The sequence below is a fragment of the Copadichromis virginalis genome, linkage group LG8, assembly GCF_057382275.1.
Source record: "Copadichromis virginalis isolate Kocher_CV1m ecotype Utaka linkage group LG8, C_Virginalis_male_GT1.1, whole genome shotgun sequence".
Classification (NCBI taxonomy): domain Eukaryota; kingdom Metazoa; phylum Chordata; class Actinopteri; order Cichliformes; family Cichlidae; genus Copadichromis; species Copadichromis virginalis.
Window position 1 is genome coordinate 16,252,098 of NC_140625.1, and position 27,560 is coordinate 16,279,657.

General features: G+C 41.3%; 2 protein-coding genes and 1 long non-coding RNA gene across 3 annotated transcripts; 1 reads left to right on the forward strand and 2 right to left on the reverse strand.

Moving 5' to 3' along the window:
• Positions 1-171: 171 nt before the first annotated feature.
• On the reverse strand, positions 172-1,588 carry LOC146703082 (uncharacterized). The gene is made up of 3 exons (XR_014922089.1): positions 1,490-1,588; positions 657-689; positions 172-560 (listed from the first exon to the last, which is right to left on the reverse strand). It is a non-coding gene; the product is annotated as an uncharacterized LOC146703082 (long non-coding RNA).
• A 6,540-nt stretch (positions 1,589-8,128) lies between these two features.
• Positions 8,129-17,904, forward strand: LOC146703083 (sulfotransferase 1C1-like). Its single transcript, XM_085466201.1, has 7 exons — positions 8,129-8,891; positions 9,519-9,647; positions 10,888-10,985; positions 11,207-11,333; positions 14,589-14,683; positions 15,989-16,169; positions 17,229-17,904. Exons 1-7 carry the CDS (start codon positions 8,705-8,707, stop codon positions 17,339-17,341), a joined length of 930 nt encoding a protein of 309 aa, XP_085322327.1. The 5' UTR covers positions 8,129-8,704; the 3' UTR covers positions 17,342-17,904.
• Positions 17,905-17,942: 38 nt separating this feature from the next.
• LOC146703084 (sarcoplasmic/endoplasmic reticulum calcium ATPase 1-like) lies at positions 17,943-22,554 on the reverse strand. Its single transcript, XM_085466200.1, has 10 exons — positions 22,480-22,554; positions 22,097-22,320; positions 21,760-21,980; positions 21,465-21,667; positions 21,290-21,375; positions 21,074-21,207; positions 20,848-20,965; positions 20,620-20,737; positions 20,295-20,340; positions 17,943-18,262 (listed from the first exon to the last, which is right to left on the reverse strand). The coding sequence occupies exons 1-9, from the start codon at positions 22,487-22,489 to the stop codon at positions 20,336-20,338; spliced, it is 1,119 nt and encodes a 372-aa protein (XP_085322326.1). The 5' UTR covers positions 22,490-22,554; the 3' UTR covers positions 17,943-18,262; positions 20,295-20,335.
• Between the last annotated feature and the right edge of the window lie 5,006 nt (positions 22,555-27,560).

Sequence of the window (27,560 nt, forward strand, 5' to 3'; positions counted from 1 at the left end):
TCTGTGCAACTTACAAACAAGGTCCAGTGGCTGCCGTTTTCCAGACAGGCTCCAATCAATTTCTCAGATAAAGAATGTGACAAGTATGTTTTTCTGTCAAGAATGACACTGCAAAACTGCGAAAGCTTGTCAGGTGAGACTTGTAATTAATTCTGCAGATATACAAACATATAGAAAGTGTCATTTTTTGTTTACATTAATTAATTTCTATAGTGTGTACAAAACAAATCAAGACCACAGACTCAACACGCACCACTCAATTTTTGGTGTTCTTTATCAGTTGGCCAAGACAGAAATGTTTTAATCTGTGTGCATTGCTTTTGAGCAAGTCTTTACACAGAAAAGGTTTCAGAAAGGTATTTTTCAGGTTCTTCTGACAAGGCTTCAATTTTGGAAAATGCTGTTTGTTTATAGTGGCAACTTATAAACCCTTTGTGATAAGAACATAGTTACCACAGTCCAAGTCATACCTTCAAAAAGTATGCACTTTGTGCTCTTGTGGACCCATCCAAAATTTTTCCAGTGATTTGGCTTGGTATTGGATAAATGTGAGGGAAATTCTATAAAAATAACATAAATACACCTATGTTTTCAAATACATTACAAAAAACGTAAACATACTATGTCATTATGATCAAACAAGCTTTACAACATACCTCACACTGCAAATAGATTAGGCCATCTATTACCTTATAAAACAAATAAATAAATACATATAAAGAAAAACAGAACTAAGGAATACGATTCATTAAGTAAATTGTACAATAAAGTGTCTGTGAAGGTTCTCAGTCATCCAGGTCATCGTAGTCAAAGGAGCTTGCAAAGAAAAGCGTCTGGACTTCTTTAAGTTGCTTGAAGACATTTCACCTCTCATCCGAGAAGCTTCTTCAGTTCTAAGGTCAAATGGTGGAGAGTCCCAGATATAAACCTAGTGGGAGTATCCCCCCACAGAGGGACAAAAGGACCCCCTGATGATCCTCTAATCGCCTGAGCCAAGGTGTGAAACTGGGCGTGGGTCCCAATAAAGTGTATTTAAAGCAGAATTTAACATTAGTTTTATGACAACATAAAAGGATTTTTATGTCAAGAAGTACCTCATCTGAAATGTTTGTCTGGTCAAACAGGGATTTCAAACTTGAAATACCAATAGAGTTTGGTCCAGCTACTCCCACAAGGTAATCTGTGAGAAAGCATATGCTGTAGTCAACAGATATCATTTTCTTTTTGCATGCTGCAACCATCATCCATTTCAGTCTTCTAGGAGCTTTGTCTGGTTGTAGTTCTTTTTTCTCCTTCTCTCCCTTCATCTATTAATTAAATTGTTTTCTGACCTTCCTAACTGTTTCCGACCTGTCTTCCCAATGTGATGTTTAAGCAATATATGTATGGTCAGAAGGGGGTGAAATTTTCATTGCAGTTGTACGTGTAACATTGCATGTGATAATAAAAGGCTTGATTGGTTGATTATTCAACATGAGCTGACATTTACCTGACATTGTGAAGGAGTCACAGTTTCTGTAAGGGTGTAAGAACATAACATGTGGATTTGTTACACTTCTTTTTCACAAGTTAATAACAATCAATAATTTTCATTCCATTATTAACAAGCTATCACACGATGTTCCTGGGACAACATTTACACGATGTTCCTGGGACAACATTTACACGATGTTCCTGGGACAACATTTACACGATGTTCCTGGGACAACATTTACACGATGTTCCTGGGACAACATTTACACTTTGTCCCTGGGCAACTTCTACATGATGTCCCAGGGACAACATTTACGCGATGTCCCAGGGATAAGATAAGATAAGATAGAACTTTATTAATCCCTCGGGTGGGTTCCTCTGGGAAATTCGGTTTCCAAAAGCACAGCACCGGCAGAAGTTACAGTTACAGAATGAGATATATATATATATATATATATATATATATATATATATATATATATATATATATATATATACACATACATATACATATATATACATACATACATACATATACACACACACACACACACACAAATACAGAGACAAATATAAATAAAAATAAAATATACGAAGGGGATAAATAGAATAAATAGGAATAAAAAAAAAAAATACAAGTGAATTGCACATTTCAAGTATTGAGGTCTATTTGTATGGAACGCCAGGACTGCCATAATGAATTAATTAAATACACCATTAAATAATTAATTAAATGTGTCAATAATTAATTAAAATTGGAATGAATTAATTAAATAAATAGTTATGACACATGTAATTAATTAATTATTGACACATTTAATTAATTAATTATTGACACATTTAATTAATTATTTATGTATTTCACATTTTAATTAATTATTGACACATTTCATTAATTATTGACACATTTAATTAATTATTTAATGATATATTTATTTATTTCATTTTGGCAGTCCTGACGCCTGGCTCTCATCATGAAATAATTTTATCTGTCAGCCTCACCCATCAAACTCAGGGGGCGGGGTTAACGCTGATCAAGTCAAAACCATTGCTTTGGCCTGGTGGCCATTGTTTCTAGCACACAACAACCAGCATGTGGAAGCTAACAGAACTGAGCTTTGAAAAACCCTGTTTGTGTGTTACCAAATACCGTTTTAATATTTTTTTAGCCGAGAATGTAGTGGTTTAATCTTCATGTGTCTGGTCGGTTTGTCAAGATACAGCCTCTTTGCAAAAGTGTTTCGATGATTTCGGAGATGTCTGCCCAGTCTCACGGCAAAGCGTGGGATAGACCCGCTCGCCTCGCAAGCAATCCCACCGACAAAGTGCAGGCCCCGGTACACAGCTGTAGTAACCCCCGCTGACTTCTTTTACTGAGGTTATATTTATCGATGTTTTATTTCCTGATGTTCTTATGTGTCCTACGTGTTTCAGTCGCCAATTCTGAATTATAACTAACATTAAAAACATGTTTAAGGAGGAGAGAGAGCAAATAAATCTGTTTAACATCTGATCTTTGGGTTTTTGTTCAGTAATCAGCGTGACCTGTGTATAAACGCATAAAAGAGATAACGTTGGTGTTTCTGTCATGTAGTAACTGCTGGCTTTAACTGTACAAAGGTTGTTCGACACTATGAAACACATACAGACTTCATGATGTTCGGCTAATATTTTTATTGTGAATATTAATCATGCTGACCTCGCTCTGTACACCACGCAGCGAGGTCAGCATATCCACGATATCCTCAGCTCCATGAGTTAACACAAAGTTTCCCAGCTGACTATCTAACTGCCAACTATTCCAGAGACGTGAAAATATACAGCATAAAGAAAAGTGTAAGAGACTCAGCAGCAGATTAGAATAACAGTTATACATTTAATAAATCACCAAATGAATCCAAGAAACGAGCAAACCTGTTCCGACAATTTGAATTTGTATTCCCTCAGCTGCAGACTCGCTGCTGTTTAAATGTTTGAAAAGGAAGATTAGATATAAAAAACGTCAAACATAGACTCAGTCTGCCTTCACATTTGATATGAGGCCAGCACGTATAGTGGCCTCAGCAGGCTATTACTGAAATACACGTGCTATATCATAAATTATGATATAAATAGGGAGGTCCTATTAACATGTTTAGTTTTAAAGGACACCTTCCTGCCTTTAGTCTCATTCATGAGCAGTATTCGTTTTCTTCTAACATCCAGAAGTCTGCACAATGTGTTTCATAGTTTGTAACAAGCCTTTGACAACTAAACATAACATGACCGAAAAAACAAAAAAAAAGAAAAAAAAAAAGAGAGAGAGTGTTGACATAAGAAGAGAAAATGCTCTCAATTATGGAGACAGGCAAATGGTTCATTTATGTTTGATGTGTGTTTATTCCTCCCTAAATATCGTCGGTGAAGTTCGCCATGCATGTCAGATTTTCCTGCGCATTTTTATACGTCTGCCAACAGAGAGAGAAAAAAAATCACATTCTAACAGACAGCTGGTGCTTAGAATACAGTTGAATAACTATTAAAAAACAGATGATATTTAGATGATAGTTCAGTCTAACACATGTGCCAGTGAACCATTAAACGTCTGTGAAACTATGCAGTTATGAAACGTAACTTTAACCTCAGCCAAACCGATTTGCTCAGTTGTAAATAAAACAGCGAAGTAAACGTGACCCGACAGACAGAACCTGAGTGAATGAAGTCCAGCGTTTAACCACTGAGAGCTAAAACTCAGCTGAGGTTTGAAAGCTGTGTGCCGGTGATTGGACATCAGCCGCTGATAAAGCTGTTCGCCTATAAAGTGCTCTGTAAGGAAACGAGCTCCAGCAGCTCTGCGCTCGGGGAAAACACTATATTTACTTATCTTGTGCAGAAAAATGCGCTGACATTGCGTTATATCGAGCACCGGCTGCCCAGTTAAACTGTGACTATCACCAGGTAACTAGGCGTGTTTCTTGAATTAGCAGCAGGTGTTAAACAGCTGACAGATGAGGAGGAGGATGCATGCAGGTAAACTGAGGGTCTGCTGAGCTGATCGCTGGTTTCGTGAGAAAAATGTCAGCTCGTTCTTTATGTTACAGAAGCACAGAGACACAAGACCAGGCGGAAAGAGACGATCGTTCGGTGAGAATCTGCGAATGCAACATGTGGAACACGGAGAGTGGAATATGTAAACAAACCGGTTAACGTAACCCCCTCGGTGCACTCTGCATGCTAACTGTTAGCAGAGCTAGTGAAATCTCTGAAAACATCTGAGCACTTTTGCAAACATGTTCTATGTTGACAACCTGACCAGACATACGGCGCGACATTCGCGGCTAAAACACTGTTAAAAGTGTAGCTGGTGACAGAAAAACGGGGTATTTTAAAACTACACCACCACCATTGCTGCTTGTGATTTGATCTGCATTCTGGGATAACTGGCTGCCCCAAGTCTACACAAGCAATCGATTTTCTAGGATCGACCTGTTTTGACTTACTTTGCACGGCAACCAATCAAATGTTAGAGAAGCTGCATGGGCAGCGTTAACCCCGCCCCCTGAGTTTGATGGGTGAGGCTGACAGATAAAATTATTTCATGACGAGAGCCAGGCGTCAGGACTGCCAAAATGAAATAAATAAATATATCATTAAATAATTAATTAAATGTGTCAATAATTAATTAAATGTGTCAATAATTAATTAAAATGTGAAATACATAAATAATTAATTAAATGTGTCAATAATTAATTAATTACATGTGTCAATAATTAATTAAAATGTGAAATACATAAATAATTAATTAAATGTGTCAATAATTAATTAATTACATGTGTCATAACTATTTATTTAATTAATTAATTCCAATTTTAATTAATTATTGCCACATTTAATTAATTATTTAATGGTGTATTTAATTAATTCATTATGGCAGTCCTGGCGTTCCATATATTTGCACCATTGACTATTTACAAAAGTATTGCACAAAGGTATTGCACAGTGAGGTGAAGAGGAATTTGAGAGAAATTTGTAAATTTCTGGATTACTGTTAATCTCCATAGAATCAAGAACTCATGTCCAGTTTCACAGCTATGGACCAGTTAATTATGTTTCCAGGTGATAGTTTGATTCATAGATTCAGCACACAACCATAAGTCTAGGCCTTTTAGTCCAGATTCTCTTCACTTATGTTTGTAAAATGATCAGGGAAGCTACTGCAATTTTGCCTGACCCAACCCCCGGGCCACGAAACACCCAAAAAGTTGGGGAACGCTGGTCTAGAGAACACTGGTTAGCTAATGCTGTCGTCAAGTAGCCTATCGCTAGCAAACAAACAGCAAGCCAAGTGAGGAACATATGTATAATGCTTACCGTTTATTAAAGAAAAGCATCCTAAATTGACTTCAAATTCGGCGGACAGGCGGCGGTTTCTCGCTTCTTCACTTGTATTTCGAAATACTCGAAGGCGGGTATTTCGAAGTCGCAAAGGAATGACGTCACAAGAAGGTGATTGGTCACTTGCAATGTTGAACCTGGAACAACATTAATTATGATGATGTGGGAACAACGCTGACACGAGGAAATCAGATCGTCCCTGATGTTGTCTGCGTACGGTGTCCATCTCCCACGCGTGTGATCATTAAAATCATCGTTTGACTCAACCCGGCCGGACCAGTGTTGTTATTTTGGTTTTTCCTCTTGTATCCATCCCCAATATTTGAATCCGTAACAGGTTAAAAAACATTTATTTGCTGAATTTATAAAAAATGCCAATGATGACAGTTTGACAGGGATAGAACAAAATATTTCCTTATTCCTCCAGAGCCCGGACCTCGACATTATTGAAGCAGTGTGGGATCATCTTGACAGAGAACAGAAGTCAGCCAACATCCAAAGAAGAGCTTTTAATGTTCTTTGTGAGGGACCAAGCAGCCAAAGGAAAGAGGACACAGGCAAAAAAGTATCTTCAAAAAGGGTTTTCTTTATTTTAACCCTCAAAAAGTCCAAAATTAACAAAATTCAAATACATACTTAGCAGGCCCATAAAAGAGGTCAACTAAATATAACTCTACAAAAAGGAATTTACAGACGCTTACCCAAAACAAAGTGAGACACAACTTAACTCACAAACTGACCTAATTACAAAGACACATGAGGGTAGCTTTTATAATGATTTGGCCAAACCATTTACACACAATAGGAGGGGAAACAAAAACACACACTAAGGCTGTGTCCCAATTCAGGGTCTGCACGCTTGAAGTACGCATTTTAAGTGTGATTACGTCACCGCCACGCGACGACGGCTGTCCCAATCCGAAGTGTACTTCAAATGCATACTCCAAATGCGCCGTCAATTTCTCCAAATATCAAGCGTGGTCCGGTGCACACTTCGTGGTCCCATATATCCCACAATTCATAGCGCGGCGGTGAGTGTGGATAATTTTGCCGCAAAATACGGCAGAAGTAGAGTGAACTGTCAAAAGTAAGTACTGAATATGACGTCACTTATTTATGTGCGAATGTTTAATAACGAAGATCATTAAAACATTACTGTTGGCCACATGTCAGCAAAGTTGTGTGACATTGGTGATGTCTGTACTTAACTTGGTTGTAAAGCCATATATATATATATATATATATATATATATATATATATATATATATATATATATATATATATATATATGCATCAAAATAATCTGACAATACTATAATATTGGCCATATTATATTTACATTACCACAGTGAGATGATTTTAGTCTCATGAACAACATTAGCTAATTGTTATTTACTAACTAATCTTGAAATAACTGTTCGGTACAGAAATGAAGCCCAACAATCATGTTTTACAGTCCTGTGGTCTCAGCCTCAGATACTCAACTAATCAAAGTGATGTCATGACAATAATGAATGACCAACAAAACATTTTTTCTCCTTCATTTCTGTAACGTTTCTCGCAGTTAGTATCATGGTTGCTAGGCAACCTGAACAGCGCGACGAAGGCTAGACCGTCCCATTTCACAAGCCTCTCACTTCCGCACTCGTACTTATAGTACGCACCGTACGTAGTACGCGTAGTAAATTTCTCAACTTTCCCAGACAGTTTTTATAAAAACATTCTTGAACTCCACTGAGACAGCTCAACCTGTTTATAGTGAAAATATTGTTTCTATCGCTGGCAGGATATTAACTCTGAAAATCCTGGAATGTAAAGTCTAAACACTTTCATCTGGCTGAATAGATAACCTATGAAGTCCATATAAATCTCCAGCAGCGTGTCTACACAAGAACATTTTTCTTCTTGTAAGACAATACAATATGAAATGAGACCCCTGCCATGCACTCTTTTACTGGAATTAGGTCAACATTTTGTTTACTTTGAAGGATCAAAGTCCAAATGTGCTTTTGTAAAGATTGGCCACTAATTTTCTGATTGTGATTAAAAATTGGTTGTTTTTTAAAATTGTGATTAAAAAGTGTGAATCATTGAACACAACTCTGTTAAAAGACCAAGAAACGCAAGTGGTCAGAGTGTTTTACACAGAGTTACACATTTAACTGTGAAGTTTAAATCCATTTCATTTGTACTCTCCACATGTAAGTCCACCTCTCTGTGGGTTGCAGGATTTTTCGCGACCCTCCTTTTTTCCTTCCTCAGATTACAGAGGAAGCAGTCAAGACAGTATTGTGAGGAAAAGTGGAATTCATACGTAACTAGGAACGTTACATAAGGGCACTTTAGTGTAGGTCTGCTGGTGCAAGTTCCTGTGATCGCAGACTGATAAGAACCTGGGTACAAGCACTCAGGGAGCCAGCTTACAAAGATAGAAAGAGGGGCAAAAAGAAACATGTTTTAAAGTGACTGAGGCACTCAGACTTCAGCTGGGAGTTCATTGTTTCTGAGAGGCCGCTGAGAGACTCCTGCTCCCGCATTCAGATCTGGGAGGCGACTTACGCTGCAGACCACGAGAAATCAAGAGGAAACAAGGCAGCGCTGCTGTTGGCCGGGATCATGCAAGGAGGAGATAATGACAGTTTAAAAAGGAAGTAAACACGCTGACTGTGGGACTGACAATTAGAAGCTGGGATTTATGTGGCTCATTGGCAAATCAGCAGTGAGTGGTTGACACAGACAGCTGAAGGCAGGACCTCGGGAGTTTGTTGAAGTTTTTTTTTTCTCTTCAATTTAAAAGAGGCAGATTTTAGCTCTCTGTTCTAGATTTCCTTGAGACAGCTTTTGGCAGTGTAAAAAATGTCAGAGGAGAAAGAAATGACTTATTACGAGGCTATTCATAAGGCCAGCTCCTCCATCACACGCTTCCCTCTCATCCCAGTCAGAGGAGTGCCTCTCATGAACTACATCGCCAACAACTGGGACAGCATCTGGGCTTTTCGTCCCGATCCATCGGACCTCCTCATCGCCACCTACCCCAAAGCAGGTACTCAGAAACAGTGTTAGACACAAAGTACTGATCTCAAGCAGCTTTATTTGCGTTCTTACATTTCTAACACTTTACACTTCCACTCACGGGTATGGAGAAAAATACTGTGCTTTTTCCTTATCTGTTGCAAATTCAGATGTTACATGAAAATATGCAGGACTGCACTGCCAAAACAGCATAGAAAATGAAGCACACTTTCCCTTTTCTCTTTAATGCAGCACTTTAACTTGTGAGGAAATATTTTTCCATTGTGGTGTTAATGCTTTCTTCTTCCTCCATTACTTGATTGTTAAGTAGTTTTTCCACTAAGTCTACCAAAACATTGTGTGTGTGTAACTGCTTAAACAAGCAGGCAATAAAGGAAAACACCAGTAACTCTAGACTAATCCTGTAATTACGCCTTCATGAAGTGTGAGAGTTATAATTTAAGCAAACAAACAACAAAGACAGGCTACTTTTCCTGCCCTTCAGTCTCTGGACTAATTTGTTAGACTGTGGAATCTGCTGTAATGTGGCACTACTAAGTAGCTGGTGTCAAAAAAGACGTTTGTTGGACTGTTGTTAATGTTTTTACTCAATGTGGTGAGATTTAGCAGTACACCGTTTGATGTCTCTGTCTCATAGGGACTACATGGACCCAGGAAATTGTTGACCTGCTCCTTCACAATGGAGATGCTGAGGCCTGCAAACGAGCCCCCACACCTATCCGCAATCCATTCCTAGAGCTCTTCTCCCCACCTCCCATCCCTTCAGGTGTGTGTTTTATCTATGTTTTTATTCTCTACTGTGACTCAGCAGGTTTAACATGTAGTTGTAGCATGTCAGAACTCACAAAAACAAGTCAAGGAGGAATGTTTCTGTAACGGATCGTTTTTTTCCCCACCCCAATCAGAGTCAATGAGTTCTCAACCCATAAGCATATCCCTCCAAAGAAAAGACTTGAACTGGAGTTCTGTAGGCGATCAACAAAAGTTACTGTAGTTGGGTCATTTCAGTGAACGCAGCTGTGCTTTTCCAACACAGATTAGCCATATTTGTGTTTGACTAAACTTTAATACCAGCCAGTTGAATTTTTACAATGAAGCCAACTTTCAAGCATGTCACGGTGAACTAACAGGCAGGTTTATAACAATAAGTCACAGACAGCTAAAAAAGTAGCTGTAGTGTTTTGCTGCAGGGTTTTGGCACAACAGTCAGTGTTACTACTGTCTAAGGAAATCTTAAATGTACTGGGGTGCTAGACTTACCACTATATCCAAACCATTAGATACAAGAAAGAAAATAATGAACTTTACCCTCCCACCCTTTCTCTCCCCTGGACTGTTGACTCAAGAAAACATGCCTATGTTTCATCAGTCTCTAATCACTTCAGGTGTTCTTACCTTGATTATCCAGACTTGGTCCCCTACTGTGTTTGTTATTTTTGTCAGGTACATTTTTATATTGTATTTATTCATTTTCAGTCATCTGGGAAAAAGTAAAAACAGGACTTAAATATACTTCTTCTAATTCAGGTTGGTTATTCAAAGAACAGATACCTGGAAGGCTCCATGTTAATGCAAACGGTTGTATAACAAAACACTGAGCTAAATGACATTACATCAAAATAGCTGGATGATATCATTCTCTTGTAGTAGGCTACTACAAATGATCTTGCAAATACCTCAGAATAAGGTGAAATCCTATTAGTTCACAATATGCTGAGTCATTCGGTCATTTTAGTAGAAATCACGACAACAGTTGCTCTGGTTTGGTGCTAAGTAAAATTGAATTGAATTAAATGAATACTGCTGTCACATTTTTTGGGAAATTTGCCTTAAGTTAAATGGCCGTGTCAACTTTTTCTCCTGTTTAATGTTATTTTAACCATGTTAAAAAAAAAGTAAATTCAACAATGCTAATAAGCAGTTTCCATTGGTTGGAATATATGAGAAATCATGGAATACACATGTTAAGTTTTTCCTGTGTCCAATTCCCTGGATTTATGTCTCAGGTCTTGATCTTCTGGAAAAAATGGATCCCCCGAGAGTTATCAAGACGCATCTTCCTTTTCAGCTGGTGCCTCCTGGATTCTGGGAAAACAAATGCAAGGTGAGACTTCTTGTCTATCAGACTTCAGTGAGAGTAGAAATTCCTCATTTTATTGCTTCTTACTAGACAGAAAACTCATGCAGCTTGAAGGTAAAAGGTTCATGATACGGCACATAAATGAGGTGGGAGGTTACGAATGCCATGCTAGACACAATCTCATCAAATAACATGTTCTCTGTACTGTGAATATCTTTTTGTGTTCCTCCTGATTATGTGGGAAGTCGATCTACGTGGCACGCAATGCCAAAGACAACCTGGTGAGCTACTACTACTTTGATCTTATGAATCAGAGCCAGCCTGAGCCAGGGCCCTTTGGTGGCTACATCCACAAGTTTATGCAAGGAGAGCGTAAGTATATTTCCCTCTGTGTCCTCATACCTATTCTAAGCCATCAATAGCCCTATATGTTTACCCACCAAAGCAGCGTCTTTGGTTGCCTGGAGGCTTTTGTGAACAAAATATGTGATGGTGGATGGAAACTATGACAACTTGTGTAACTGCCTTTTATGCTTGAGTGGTCATGATAAGATTAGTTGCACCCTGAGTGGCTGTAGCGCGCATATCTTGGGAGGATCTGGATGAAAATGTAACCTTTTTTTAAAAATATATAAATAAATGGAATATTTCTTCATCATGACAGCCATAAAAAAGCTGCTTCTTTACTGCTATTTCTTTTGTGCTTTTTTTCCCACCATATGTGCCTTGTTAGGAACATAGTTTGCTTTGTAAGTAAGTATGAAACCAATCACACAACTTTATTAAATTTCAATGCATTCATTCCAGAATGGGAAAAAAAAAGATTTCCTTAGAAAAAGACTTAAATGGTTGCTGTAGGGTCATTAAATGATAACTTTTTGAAATGTCTTTATATTAACAATTGGATATATGTTAACTACCTATAAATGAAGTCACTGGGTTGGGTAATGCAAAGTGAATTATTACCTGACTCCTCTCAGCTTGTTGAGAGGAGAGTGTTTAGTTGTGATAGAAATCAAAATCTTGGTGACATATAACCAGTTTGGCTGCTTTGCTGCTGATTTGACTGGAACATATTAAAGCATCTGTGCCAGTTTGGTGAAGATTAGGGAACAAAAAGGTGGCCTTTCATAAAACACAATATGGTGGAAATGTACATAATAGGTTTCGTTGGGCTTGATTTATTTAACAAATTTAATGGTCCGTCAGTTAATCAGATTCAAAGATAGATCCTTTGTTTGCAGGAAATTACATTGCCATTTACATGCCATAAACACTGACATAAACAATATTAATTCCTAATAAAGTTAATAATTTATGAATAAATAAAACACCCAGTAACTAACATGAAAATATGCAAACATTTTGGAAAACTCATATTATTAGTACTGTGCATTAAATGGGCTTACAGCAGCTGATATGAAGGACCTCCCGAGGAGCTCAGACTGCACTTTGGTTCAGTCAGTCTTTGACTGATTTGCTACTTTTGATAACCTCCAGGGATTGGAGTGGGTGTGCAGGTTCATCAGGTAAAATCAGATCTAAAATCTGGCAAAGTTCAAACATTACATGCATAAACTCATATTCCACCTTGGCTCACTGGTTGCGCTCGACTGCTCAAGGCACAAACATGAAACTTGTTCATAAGAATCAGAGGCTTGTCAGTTTGCCAGGAACTGAAAACATGTACCGTTCATGCAAATGTGTACTGATGTGTAAACTTTTGACCCAACCCTTATTTCTTTATGCTTTGCTTTCAAGGAGCCCTTTAACTTTAAGTGGTCTTGAGCAATAGTTCTTCAGGTTTTCTGAAGGTCAGAGAACCAAACAAAAGGAAGCCAACATCTTTAAATGTCCTTCAAAAAGCAAGAGAAGTACGGTATCTTTGAAAACTACTGAAAGAAATTAAGCTGCCTGTATTGTAGAATAGAATAGAATAGAATACTTTTATTTGTCAATTTCTTCAAATGTACTTGCCATACAAAGGAATTGAAATTACGTTTCACACTGTCCCATGCGTAGGCATTGACAACAATAAGGTGCAGATGCACAACAAAAACAAAAACAGCCCTAACAATAAGGTAATAAATAGTAATATAATAATATAAATAGTGCTAAAAGAATACTAAAAAAATATATATATAGCAGCAGGTGTGTGCAATTGCAATACAAGTCAGGAATGTTTTCAGTTCTTGGTTCAGAGAGTGTTTCCTTGTTGGAGAGTGTGCGTGGGTGGGGGGGGTAGAGTCCAATCTGTCTACTATACTTCTGCCAATCTGGTGATTCTGCTGGCTGGGAGCCGGGAGGGAAGAGAGTTCAGCAGTCTCACAGCCTGGTGGATGAAGCTGTTGGTGAGCCTGGTAGTGCGGGAGCGGAGACTTCTGTATCTCTTTCCAGAGGGCAGGAGGCTGAACAGACAGTGCGCGGGGTGGGTTGCATCGTTGACAATTGTGATGGCTTTGCGGGTGAGGCGAGTGGTGTAAATGTCTTGCAGGGAGGGGAGTGGTACACCAACTATCCTCTCAGCTGTTCTCACAATGCGTTGTAGAGCTTTTCTGTTATAGTCAGTACAGCTACCGCCCCACACAGTGATGCAGCTGGAGAGGATACTTTCAATAGTTCCTCTGTGGAATGTAGTCAGGATGGGTGGTGGAGCACTTGCCCGCTTGAGTTTGCGCAGGAAGTAGAGGCGCTGTTGTGCTTTCTTGGCCAGTGATGCTGTGTTGGTGGTCCAAGAGAGGTCCTCACTGATGTGCACCCCCAGGAACTTGGTGCTGCTCACCCTCTCCACCGCAGCGCCGTCGATGGTCAATGGGGGGTGACAGGTGTGGCCTCTCTGGAAGTTGACAATAATCTCCTTGGTCTTACTGACATTTAGCAGGAGGTTGTTGTCTCTGCACCACGTGGTCAGGAGCTCAACCTCTTTCCTGTAGTGGGTCTCATCGCCCTTGGTGATGAGCCCCACCAGCGTTGTGTCGTCCGCAAACTTCACAAGGTGGTTGGAGCTGTAGGTTGGTGTGCAGTCATGTGTCAACAGGGTGAAGAGCAGAGGACTGAGCACACAGCCTTGTGGAGCCCCCGTGCTCAGGGTGATGCTGTTTGAGACCTTGTTGCCCACTCGCACCGCTTGAGGCCTCTGGCTGAGGAAATCCAGCAGCCAGTTGCAGAGGGAGGTGCTGAGGCCCAGTCTGTCCAGTTTACAGATGAGTTGTTGTGGTATTATGGTGTTGAATGCTGAGCTAGAATAAAGGTGGTCATACCAAATATTGATATTAAAGCTAGTCAGAATGACACATCTGTCAATAAGTCACTGTACGTACTTTTAATTTTCCTAGTATAAAATAAAGAAATGATGAATTATGTAATCATAATTCATCACTTTGCAATAATTCATCAGCTCTGCAGTTACACAGCTGTAAAGTCATTAAAGGTGGTCAAGTTTATCAGTCTCTTATCAGCCGACAGTTACTAAAATACCTACTGTCATAAATGTTGATGTTAAGCTGTTAATGAGGCTTTACGATAGCCGTAAATATAAACATACACTCAGCATAAACCTGGACTGGAGTAGGAGAAATGTTTTCATCAAAGCTGCTTGAATGAATGGCCTTTGCTCTGCTTCTACAGTGTCATGGGGCTCCTGGTATGATCATGTGAAAGGTTACTGGCTGGAGCGAGAAAAGAGGAATATTCTGTACCTCTTCTACGAGGACATGAAAGAGGTGAGGAGAACACGTGGATTATAACCAAAGCATGTTGCGCAACCTTCTTCAAAGCAAACGTAATAAACGCAGCGCATTCCTTTGATTTCATATGTAAAGCTGAGATTGAATGATTAGGAAGCCTTGTTATAGACGCAGATTTAGACCAGCTTCATGTATAAAGGAAAAAAAAGAAAAGTAATGCCAACTGTCTGACATACAGCTGAAAAGAAAGAGCAGATTTTTTTGTAAACAATGTGACTACCGGCAAATCTCCTATTTCTGAAGATTTAAAAACAAATGTACCATACTCTTAAAAGACATTCAATATAAATTAAAAAAATACTTTGAGATATTGTTCAAAGAACTGTATATATGTATTAGTTGCACGACAGAGAAAGTTGGACTGCACAGTCCTGTGGAAAACACCCAGTGATTCAGTTGCTTGTAGAAGCACCTTTAGCATCAATAACCTGAAGTGAAGGTTTTCTGTATGACCTTATCGGTCTCTCACATCGTTATGGAAGACTTTTGGACCCTTCTTACAGCGTTGCTTTAGTTCATTGATGTTTGCAGACCTTTATTTAAACCCAGGTTTCAGTTAGTTTGAGGTGTGGACTTTGATCGGGCCATTGCTTACCTTTATTCTTTTCTTTCCCAGCCCTTTTGTGGTAGATTTGCTGCTGTGCTTGTGGCCATTGTCCTTTTGCATGATCTAATTTCAGTGAAACTTTACCTATTGGACAGATGGCTTCACATTTAACTGTAGATTACTTAACAGTTGGTATGAGGTGTTTTCTGTTGATATGCTGTATTTGCAAACCTTTTATAGAGGTGCTCACACTTCCTGAAGATCAGTTAATCAAGCGCATTTAATTAGCTTGCTTCTACCAACTGAAGCAGTACAGGTGTACTTAGTTTTTCACAGGACTGCACAGAATCCCGTGATAAACATCCTTTTTCACATGACCAGTCAATTCATAAATATCAGCATACTTTATATTGTAAGCTAAATACCCTGAAGTGTTTGAGAGAGAAACCCAACAGGGCAATGATCTGCTGTGAGCAGTTGTCCACAGTGAGGAGGAAGAACTCCCATTTAACAGCTTCTCCCAATTTGATTTCCGTTATGTAATCTCTCCTCACCGGTTTGCAGTGTTTTGTTTATCACTTCTTATGATTTTACTTTTTCCGTTACCTTCAGGTATTTGCTGTTTTCAGTCATAATGTGGTGACACCCCCTCTTGTTTTATCTGTTTGAACATCTGTAATGAATTTTAAAAATTAATAGTCTCCGCACATACTCTGTCACATTTATTTTCCCAGAATCCTCGGCGTGAAGTGGAGCGCATCATGAAGTACCTGGACTTGTCGGTCTCCGATGAGGTCGTCAGCCAAATCGTGGAGCTCACCTCCTTTAAAAACATGAAGGAGAACCCGATGGCCAACTACTCCTGCGTTCCATCTGTGGTGTTTGACAAGTCCATCTCTCCTTTCATGAGAAAAGGTGCACTATTAAATTAAAGATATGCAGGAAAGTCAATCTCAGTCGCCAGTGAGTGCCTTACGTAGGGCAGTTAAAATGTCATGAACACCTATATTTGTCTCAGACACACAAATATCTTCATGTAATAATGTCACATGGTTAAATCAACTTGTGAACAGTCTGAGCTCCTCAAAGGCAGCAATTACTGCTCTGCTACCTGTCCTTCAGTGCAGGGGCACCCCCTAGAGGTCCCTGGATTTTGAGCTCTCGCTTCTATTTTATTTATACATTACAACAACTTAACACTCAAATGAATAAGTCTGTTGGCAGATATTAACTAGAGTCGATTTAAAGTTTTGGAGGATTTTTAGTTCAAACGAGGCATCGTTAGCCTGGGCTTCTGCAACAATTATATGGTCAGTTTTTCCCCCTCACTTTTAACAAACCAGTCATTAAGTATTTAATCAGCACAATATAATTACATCTATAAACAAAGATACAGTTTTGGGAGTTTTACCTCTGTACACATCACAGTGGATCTTAACTCAAACAGTCAAGATGTAACTGAAATGCAGACGTCCAGGTTTTTAAAAAAGTATGGGGCTAAACATTACAGCTAGTCATACAGATAACCTCATATTTTCACAGGCTTAAAATGAGTTTAACAAACGTACATGATTTTAAATAAAAGGATTGTTTGATAAGTTCTGAAATTTCATGGCCTCAAGAAACTGCTTGTCAATCAATCATCTAATGACTACATATAAAAATGGCTGAAAAACATCCGGAGCAGTTCAAGCTGGAATTCTGCACTTTGCAGTTTTTGATTTAAAATCCACAGTGATACAAAATGTGAACAGTGTTTACACGCATGTTGTATGTTACATGTTATAATTTAATAAATGTATTAGCGGTAAATGAGACACTGTGTGGGCATTACATATGACTGTTTTGGAAAACATTTTTTAAGCACCAGTCAGTTATTCATTTGTGCAAAAAAACAAAAAAAACAAAAACATTGATAGAGGCTTTAGCATAAATTTTCCAACTTAACAAAATTGTCTTCCTTTTCATATGCAGGTGAAGTGGGTGACTGGAAAAACCATTTCACAGCTGAGCAATCAAAGCTGTTTGATGAAGACTATGAAAAGCAGATGAAGGACGTCGACATACCGTTCAGGACCCTCATCTAATGGATCCGGGGGTTTCTGGAATTCGCTGTGCAAACCAAAGACTGATGACTGTCGCTGAGCCACGCTTAAACAGCAGAAGCGAAAAACAAAAAAAACCCGTCATGGGCTAAAAAAACCAAAATAGTTGCTATAAAATTTAAATGGTTTGACTCACATTTAATATGTATGGATGTTGAACACTGTAATCACTCATCCTCGTGGCATTTCCAGAGGAGGTCATCTAAATGTACTCCCAATAAAAACATGCTCCACAATAAATTCACAAGTTTTTAATCATCACTTTATTGCAGCTTATCAAGTAAACAATATATAAGACCAAAAGTGTTGTGACTGAGTAGACATGCCCATTTTATGTCACGAGACCTCCAACTGAGTCCGCTGACCGCATGGTCATAGAGAGCGCTGGCGGCTGAAAGCAAGTGGTTTGTCTGCCCATATGAAGTCATTTTAAACAACCCTACACCACACTGTACAGAGCCCAGCTAAAGCAGGGAGGCTGCACAAGACACGAGCAACGAAGACTAGAATCAAAGTAATGAGCTGGAAAGTCAGTCATATGAAAATGGACAGAGGACGCAAAAACACAACAGCTGAGAATATCCAAGGTTAACAAAAAAAATAATCACCTTTAATACATACTTTACTTCTTAGAATAAAATCATAAATATTACTGCTTTATCTGGTTAATCAGGATACTTCCCCTCATTTTAATTCAATCTCCTTCCTTATACAGAGACTATTTTTATTGCAGATTTTAAACAAATTTTATTGTTTGTTTTTTTTCCATAAGGTTTTCTTTTTTCAGTCTTTTTCTTCTTTATGGCTCCCCTCTCTGGCTGTGATCTTTCTCTCTCCTCCGCTTCTTTCTCTTCAGCCCTGAAGATCCTCTTCTTCTACATCTCTATTTAACTTCTGTACCTGCTGCAGAGACCAGAGACACGTGATTTGGTAAACAAAGGAAAACTACGTGATTTCTCGTGTGATAAGAAGAATGACACTTTGATAGCGTCTCTCAAACTTAAAGTGACAGGGCTTCACAAAATTCAGTTTGTGTACAGCTCAATATGGCATGCAGAGGATCAAAGGACTTCACAAGCATAAAAACATATTAAAACTACAAAATACAAGCAATGCATCAGAAATACATACATATAAACAGACACCTGCGCGCGCGCACACAGACACACAAATACACAGTGCTTAAAAATTTATAAGACCACCAAGGTAAGGGTGGTCAGCTGCCCTAAATTAACAGTTTTGTTAGTTTACTAAAATATTTTTTAATATTTCTGGTCTGGTTAATCAGCCTTTATACACAAGCCCTTTAATCAAAATGATATTTTTGATGCTAAAAAAGAAATATTGTCATTCGTGTATTTATAAATTTACTGTTTTACAAAATAATAAAGCACATTATTACTTCAAATGCCAGTTACTTACTGAGGACTTTACTTACTTTTTTGCCAGTACAGTTATTTTTTTACATTGCTGAACAGAAAATTAGCTTCAGTGTTTAATAATAATGGATTTATATAACGCTTTTCAAGGCACCCAAAGCGCTTTACAATGCCACTATTCATTCACTCTCACATTCACACACTGGTGGAGGCAGCTACGGTTGTAGCCACAGCTGCCCTGGGACAGGCTGACAGAAGCGAGGCTGCCATATCGCGCCATCGGCCCCTCTGGCCAACACCGGTAGGGTAAAGTGTCTTGCCCAAGGACACAACAACCAGGACAGAGAGCCCAGGGATCGAACTGGCGATCTTCCGGTTACAGAAGCGCTTCCCAACCCCCTGAACCACAGTTACCCTCACTTAGCTTTTGACTTCTCAGTCAGGTCTGGTGTGTTGGCTCAAATTAGAACATGAACTTGGTTAAACCCCCCAAAGAAATGTAAAAACTTTACAGATTTGTAAAATAGTTGTGTTTTCTTAAATTTCTTAAGCACTTTATCCGTAAGCAATACATAAAATTAAATTCTGCACAAAATCCTGTTGAATATAAACAGAAATATGAAAACAAACAAACTTTGACACGACAGAAGTAGGAGGCCAACATGATACTGACAAAGACAAAATGCACATGCTCTTTATTTACCAGACCACTAAATGTGGCTGAGCTCACTCGTAGGCTGTATAGCGATCTATTATTTAGTGGAAACATTAGCTAAATGTCTCATTAAAAAGGTGTATTTTAAGAACTGCTTGAAATTATTGTTAGACTTCATATTTGAAGGTAGGTTCCAGAGTTTGAGGGTTTAAACATAAAAAAAGCTACATCCCCGATTTGTCTTCATAAGGAGAACAAAGAACAGTTTCACAGTATGACTTTCTTTCAGAAATATAAGCTAGTTTAAGAAGTTTAAGACAATTTAAGCCTTTATTTACAAGGGAGAGCATTTTAAATGTGGGGCTTACTTTATGAAAAAGTCACTGTTATTATTTATAAGCTTCATATAAACATGTAATAAATTATTTTGGAGTTTATTGCAGCTCTAGAGGAAAAAACTACACATAATGCTAACAGTAAAAGAGATTAAGAGTAAAATCTGTTGACAAAGGGAACAATTAATACTCACACAGACCTTTTATCTGCTTACAGCTATATCATAAAGTGCTAAGAAAAAACATTTGTTTAATGTTTATATAATGATTATAAAAGGTAACCTTGGTGAGATACAAAGTGATCTACTCACCTGCTCACGGTGATCTCACGAAGAAAAAAACAAAAACCAATAAACAGAAACCTCAGATCAACACACTCGAGGGTCTCCCCATACAGAAGTCATGATACCCAATGTTTTTCAATTTGATTTTCAATGAATGAGTAGTGAGGAGACCCCGGAGGTCACAGTGATAACAGCTTGAACACATTGAAATAGCAACAAATACACAAACAGACAAACAGTCTCTACACAGCGCTACACACTGCAGTGTGAGCCTTGGAATACCTTGGTTTAGTTACAGGTTAATGGTGATGGGTTGGCTGAATTTAAGCTGGAAATGGACAAAAACAAACGGGTTACGTGAGTTAATGATGAATGGAGAGAAGTGAAAACAGGCAGATTAAAAACACAGAATCAAACCTGATTGAATTAAAATGAAATTAGATAAAGGCTAGGTTAATTTTAATAAGTTAAAATATTAATAAATAGTCTGAAAAGATGATGGTAGTAATGCATGAATGATTAAGTAAAACTATTATCTGTTATCTTAGGAACTGGGACAGATCTCTGTTTATTTTTGTTCTTGTGGATTTATAAAAGTGCTGCTTACCTTCAACATAGTTGCGGGCGAAGAACTTCAGCACCTCATCAATGGCAATGACGGGGAAGGAAAGTTTCAGGACCACCAGCCACTGCTCCACTGACAGATGGGTCAACTTGAAGATCATCTTGAGAGGAAAAGAATGGAAGTCAGATGAAGCTGAACCCCACGGAGGAAATCCACATAAACTAGAGCTTCTAAAACAAAAAAGATTTTCAAACTGAACTTCTGACTCACAGGGAGAGGGTCAACATAGATGATCATGAAGTGCAGGGACATGGACAGGGTCATGGCAGAGAGCAGCCAGAAGTTGCTCCATGGGGGCATGCGCACCAGAGACTGATTCTCAGACAAGCTTGAAGAGGAAGAAGAAGAAGAGATGTGAGAGCAGAATATATCTGTTGCATGAAGAAACCTCTTTTTTTACAAGCTACATCCTCCTCTATCACATTCAAAGAAGTACCTGTTAAGAGCATTGCACATCTCAATGGTGACCAGTACAGACAGGGCCATGGTCATGGGAGGAGCAGCCTCAAAGATTTCACATTCCAGGCCTTCAAAGTCCTCGTTCTCATCGTGGCACTGCATGAAGTGTGACTGCACGGATAGGAAGTAAAATCAGTAAATGTCTACATCTGTGTTTAGTGGAAAGCAACAGGAAACAGAGAAAAACACTCACCAGCTGATAGTAGGTGACCCCGGGGCCAGTGGGGTCATAGATGAACCACCAGGCAGCGCCAGCAACAGTGGCAGCACCGACATATCCTGTTAGTGTAGGTGGATCGTGTCAGTGTAGACAACTGTTGTACCTACTTTCAATCAAAATCCATCCAAACTCACACAGTTCCACTTACCACCAATAGCCATGTATCTGAAGAACAGCCAGCCAGAGATCAGAGGCTCCTTGGGGGAGCGTGGGGGTTTGCCCATGATGTCCAGATCAGGTGGGTTGAAGCCCAGAGCAGTGGCGGGCAGACCATCAGTCACCAAGTTGACCCAGAGCAGCTGGACAGGGATCAGAGCTTCGGGCAGACCCAGAGCAGCGGTAAGGAAGATACTGAGGGAGGGTAATGGGACAGCTGAAGTTAAGCCAGAGACAAAAAGAAAGATGTGTAGCTGTACAGAGTGTGTGTCAAACAGGTCACTCACCAGACGACCTCACCGACGTTGGAGGAGATGAGGTAGCGGATGAACTGCTTCATGTTGTTGTAGATAGCTCTGCCCTCCTCAACAGCAGCCACAATGGAAGAGAAGTTGTCGTCAGCCAGGACCATCTCAGAGGCAGACTTGGCAACGGCAGTGCCAGAGCCCATGGCGATGCCGATCTCGGCCTTCTTCAGGGCAGGGGCATCGTTCACACCATCACCAGTCTGCGGTTGGAGGAGATGAAGTATGCATTAGACAAACCAACCACCAGACAACACTTTAACACAACCTCTGTGTCGGTAACAGGTTTAGTTTGCATCCTGCACTGCTGGGCTCTTACCATGGCAGTGATGTCATCAAAACCCTGGAGGAACTCAACGATCTTGGACTTGTGGGACGGCTCCACACGGGCAAAGCAGCAAGCCCTGCGCACAGCCTCGGACTGCTCGTGGAGAGGCAGATCATCAAACTCACGTCCGGTGTAGGCCCTGCCGGAGACATCCTCGTCCTCGCCGAAGATGCCAATGCGACGGCAGATAGCGATAGCAGTTCCCTTGTTGTCACCTGACACATGGAGAAGGAGAAAATGAGTGGAAACCTTGTAAAAAGGACAGTTTCCGGAGAATAAAAACAACTTTGTATGATTGTGTATTAGCAGAACAGAAAGATCCGATTTTCTGATTATAAGAATGGTATAATAAAAAAGCTCTCCATGACACTAACCAGTGATCATAATGACACGGATTCCAGCAGCTCTGCACAGCTCAATTGAGCCAGTGACCTCCTTACGAGGGGGGATCCAGCTCTTATCAGTATGTTTCTGCCTAAAGACAAATTTATGTGCACACTAGAGGCGGACAAAGACCGTTGTACTGTGTCCAACGGAGGATTCAGATCCACCTCAGGCATAACTGGTTGTGGTAAAGCAGAAAAGCTAGTTGTATTCAAGTCAGGAACGGTACTATTAATGAAGATATGACAGTGTGCCATCAATTTACGGTTAAAAAACATTTCTTTGCTGAATTTATGAAAAATGCCAATGATGACAGTTTGACAGGGATAGAACAAAATATTTCCTTATTCCTCCAGAGCCCGGACCTCGACATTATTGAAGCAGTGTGGGATCACCTTGACAGAGAACAGAAGTCAGCCAACATCCAAAGAAGAGCTTTTAATGTTCTTTGTGAGGGACCAAGCAGCCAAAGGAAAGAGGACACAGGCAAAAAAGTATCTTCAAAAAGGGTTTTCTTTATTTTAACCCTCAAAAAGTCCAAAATTAACAAAATTCAAAAACATACTTAGCAGGCCCATAAAAGAGGTCAACTAAATATAACTCTACAAAAAGGAATTTACAGAAGCTTAAACAAAACAAAGTGAGACACAACTTAACTCACAAACTGACCTAATTACAAAGACACATGAGGGTAGCTTTTATAATGATTTGGCCAAACCATTTACACACAATAGGGGGGGGGGGGGGGGGGGGGGGGGGGGGGAACAAAAACACACACTAAGGCTGTGTCCCAATTCAGGGTCTGCACGCTTGAAGTACGCATTTTAAGTGTGATTACGTCATTACGTCATTATATATAGATATATAGATATATATCTATATATCTATATATATATATATATATATATATATATATATAAAAAAAACACCCAGCACGCCCCTGCGGGCGGTTTATCCTTCAAGCTTGGGTCCTCTACCAGAGGCCTGGGAGCTTGAGGGTCCTGCGCAGTATCTTAGCTGTTCCCAGGACTGCGCTCTTCTGGACAGAGATCTCCGATGTTATTCCCGGGATCTGCTGGAGCGACTCGCCTAGCTTGGGAGTCACCGCACCTAGTGCTCCGATTACCACGGGGACCACCGTTACCTTCACCCTCCACATCCTCTCGAGCTCTTCTCTGAGCCCTTGGTATTTCTCCAGCTTCTCGTGTTCCTTCTTCCTGATATTGCTGTCATTCGGAACCGCTACATCGATCACTACGGCCGTCTTCTTCTGTTTGTCTACCACCACTATGTCCGGTTGGTTAGCCACCACCATTTTGTCCGTCTGTATCTGGAAGTCCCACAGGATCTTAGCTCGGTCATTCTCCACCACCCTTGGGGGCATCTCCCATTTTGACCTCGGGACTTCTAGGTTATACTCGGCACAGATGTTCCTGTACACTATGCCGGCCACTTGGTTATGGCCTTCCATGTATGCCTTGCCTGCTAGCATCTTGCACCCTGCTGTTATGTGCTGGATTGTCTCTGGGGCATCTTTACACAGCCTGCACCTGGGGTCTTGCCTGGTGTGATAGACCCCAGCCTCTATGGATCTTGTACTCAGAGCTTGTTCTTGTGCTGCCATGATTAGTGCCTCTGTGCTGTCTTTCAGTCCAGCTTTGTCCAGCCACTGGTAGGATTTCTGGATATCAGCCACCTCCTCTATCTGCCGGTGGTACATACCGTGCAGGGGCCTGTCCTTCCATGATGCTTCCTCGTCTCCCTCCTCTTTCTTGGGTTTCTGCTGCCTGAGGTATTCACTGAGCACTCGGTCAGTTGGGGCCATCTTCCCAATGTATTCTTGGATGTTCCTTGTCTCATCCTGGACTGTGGTGCTGACACTCACCAGTCCCCGGCCCCCTTCCTTCCGCTTAGCGTACAGCCTCAGGGTGCTGGACTTGGGGTGAAACCCTCCATGCATGGTCAGGAGCTTTCTTGTCTTTATGTCAGTGGCTTCTATCTCCTCCTTTGGCCAGCCTATTACCCCAGCAGGGTACCTGATCACGGGCAGGGCGTATGTGTTGATGGCCCGGATCTTGTTCTTACCATTCAGCTGACTCCTCAGGACTTGCCTGACCCTCTGCAGGTACTTGGTGGTTGCAGCCTTTCTAGCGGCCTCTTCATGGTTCCCATTTGCCTGCGGGATCCCCAGGTACTTGTAACTGTCCTCTATGTCTGCAATGTTGTCTTCTGGTAGTTCAATCCCCTCAGTTCTGACTACCTTCCCTCTCTTTGTTACCATCCGACTACACTTCTCCAGTCCGAACGACATTCCAATGTCATTGCTGTATAGCCTGGTAGTGTGGATCAGTGAATCGATGTCTCGTTCACTCTTGGCATACAGCTTGATGTCATCCATGTACAGGAGGTGGCTGACAACTGCTCCGTTCCATAGTCGGTATCCGTAGCCAGTCTTGTTAATGATCTCACTGAGGGGGTTCAGGCCTATGCAGAACAGCAGTGGGGACAGAGCATCTCCTTGGTAGATCCCGCACTTGATGGTGACTTGTGCTATGGGCTTGGAGTTGGCCTCTAGTGTTGTACGCCACATCCCCATTGAGTTCCTGATGAAGGCTCTTAGGGTCCCATTGATCTTGTACAATTCTAGGCATTCCAGTATCCAGCTGTGGGGCATTGAGTCATAGGCCTTCTTGTAATCAATCCAGGCAGTGCACAGGTTGGTCAGTCTGGTCTTGCAGTCTCGGCTGATTGTTCTGTCTACCAGTAGCTGGTGTTTTGCACCTCTGGTATTCTTGCCAATTCCTTTCTGTGTCCCGCTCATGTATTGACCCATGTGCCTGTTCATCTTAGCCGATATGATGCCTGACAGGAGCTTCCATGTAGTACTGAGGCAGGTTATTGGTCGGTAGTTGGAGGGGACCGGTCCCTTCTTGGGGTCCTTGGGGATCAGGACCGTCCGGCCTTCAGTTAGCCATTCCGGGTGTCTCTCATTAACTAGCAGCTGGTTCATTTGTGCTGCCAGACGCTCATGGAGTGCAGTCAGCTTCTTCAGCCAGTAGGCGTGAACCATGTCGGGCCCTGGTGCTGTCCAACTCTTCATACTGGAGACCCTTTCTTGGATATCTGCCACTGTGATGGTTACTGGACCCTGTTCAGGGAGGTCGCTGTGGTCTGCCCTCAGATCCACTAGCCACTGAGCATTGCCGTTATATATATATATATATATATATATAAACACCCAGCACGCCCCTGCGGGCGGTTTATCCTTCAAGCTCGGGTCCTCTACCAGAGGCCTGGGAGCTTGAGGGTCCTGCGCAGTATCTTAGCTGTTCCCAGGACTGCGCTCTTCTGGACAGAGATCTCCGATGTTATTCCCGGGATCTGCTGGAGCCACTCGCCTAGCTTGGGAGTCACCGCACCTAGTGCTCCGATTACCACGGGGACCACCGTTACCTTCACCCTCCACATCCTCTCGAGCTCTTCTCTGAGCCCTTGGTATTTCTCCAGCTTCTCGTGTTCCTTCTTCCTGATATTGCTGTCATTCGGAACCGCTACATCGATCACTACGGCCGTCTTCTTCTGTTTGTCTACCACCACTATGTCCGGTTGGTTAGCCACCACCATTTTGTCCGTCTGTATCTGGAAGTCCCACAGGATCTTAGCTCGGTCATTCTCCACCACCCTTGGGGGCATCTCCCATTTTGACCTCGGGACTTCTAGGTTATACTCGGCACAGATGTTCCTGTACACTATGCCGGCCACTTGGTTATGGCGTTCCATGTATGCCTTGCCTGCTAGCATCTTGCACCCTGCTGTTATGTGCTGGATTGCCTCTGGGGCATCTTTACACAGCCTGCACCTGGGGTCTTGCCTGGTGTGATAGACCCCAGCCTCTATGGATCTTGTACTCAGAGCTTGTTCTTGTGCTGCCATGATTAGTGCCTCTGTGCTGTCTTTCAGTCCAGCTTTGTCCAGCCACTGGTAGGATTTCTGGATATCAGCCACCTCCTCTATCTGCCGGTGGTACATACCGTGCAGGGGCCTGTCCTTCCATGATGCTTCCTCGTCTCCCTCCTCTTTCTTGGGTTTCTGCTGCCTGAGGTATTCACTGAGCACTCGGTCAGTTGGGGCCATCTTCCCAATGTATTCTTGGATGTTCCTTGTCTCATCCTGGACTGTGGTGCTGACACTCACCAGTCCCCGGCCCCCTTCCTTCCGCTTAGCGTACAGCCTCAGGGTGCTGGACTTGGGGTGAAACCCTCCATGCATGGTCAGGAGCTTTCTTGTCTTTATGTCAGTGGCTTCTATCTCCTCCTTTGGCCAGCCTATTACCCCAGCAGGGTACCTGATCACGGGCAGGGCGTATGTGTTGATGGCCCGGATCTTGTTCTTACCATTCAGCTGACTCCTCAGGACTTGCCTGACCCTCTGCAGGTACTTGGTGGTTGCAGCCTTTCTAGCGGCCTCTTCATGGTTCCCATTTGCCTGCGGGATCCCCAGGTACTTGTAACTGTCCTCTATGTCTGCAATGTTGCTTTCTGGTAGTTCAATCCCCTCAGTTCTGACTACCTTCCCTCTCTTTGTTACCATCCGACTACACTTCTCCAGTCCGAACGACATTCCAATGTCATTGCTGTATAGCCTGGTAGTGTGGATCAGTGAATCGATGTCTCGTTCACTCTTGGCATACAGCTTGATGTCATCCATGTACAGGAGGTGGCTGACAACTGCTCCGTTCCGTAGTCGGTATCCGTAGCCAGTCTTGTTAATGATCTCACTGAGGGGGTTCAGGCCTATGCAGAACAGCAGTGGGGACAGAGCATCTCCTTGGTAGATCCCGCACTTGATGGTAACTTGTGCTATGGGCTTGGAGTTGGCCTCTAGTGTTGTACGCCACATCCCCATTGAGTTCCTGATGAAGGCTCTTAGGGTCCCATTGATCTTGTACAATTCTAGGCATTCCAGTATCCAGCTGTGGGGCATTGAGTCATAGGCCTTCTTGTAATCAATCCAGGCAGTGCACAGGTTGGTCAGTCTGGTCTTGCAGTCTCGGCTGATTGTTCTGTCTACC

What these genes read in the sequence shown, in the direction of transcription:
- LOC146703084 (XM_085466200.1), bottom strand. An exon ending in ATGTGCAATGCTCTTAACAG is followed by an intron (nt 20,966 to 21,073) that starts GTACTTCTTTGA and finishes TTCCTCTTCAAG; the next exon opens with CTTGTCTGAGAATCAGTCTC. An exon ending in TCTATGTTGACCCTCTCCCT is followed by an intron (nt 20,738 to 20,847) that starts GTGAGTCAGAAG and finishes TTTCCTCTCAAG; the next exon opens with ATGATCTTCAAGTTGACCCA.
- LOC146703083 (XM_085466201.1), top strand. Translation starts at nt 8,705, where the DNA reads ATGTCAGAGGAGAAAGAAATGACTTATTACGAGGCTATTCATAAGGCC. An exon ending in CCCACCTCCCATCCCTTCAG is followed by an intron (nt 9,648 to 10,887) that starts GTGTGTGTTTTA and finishes TTTATGTCTCAG; the next exon opens with GTCTTGATCTTCTGGAAAAA. An exon ending in CAAGTTTATGCAAGGAGAGC is followed by an intron (nt 11,334 to 14,588) that starts GTAAGTATATTT and finishes CTGCTTCTACAG; the next exon opens with TGTCATGGGGCTCCTGGTAT.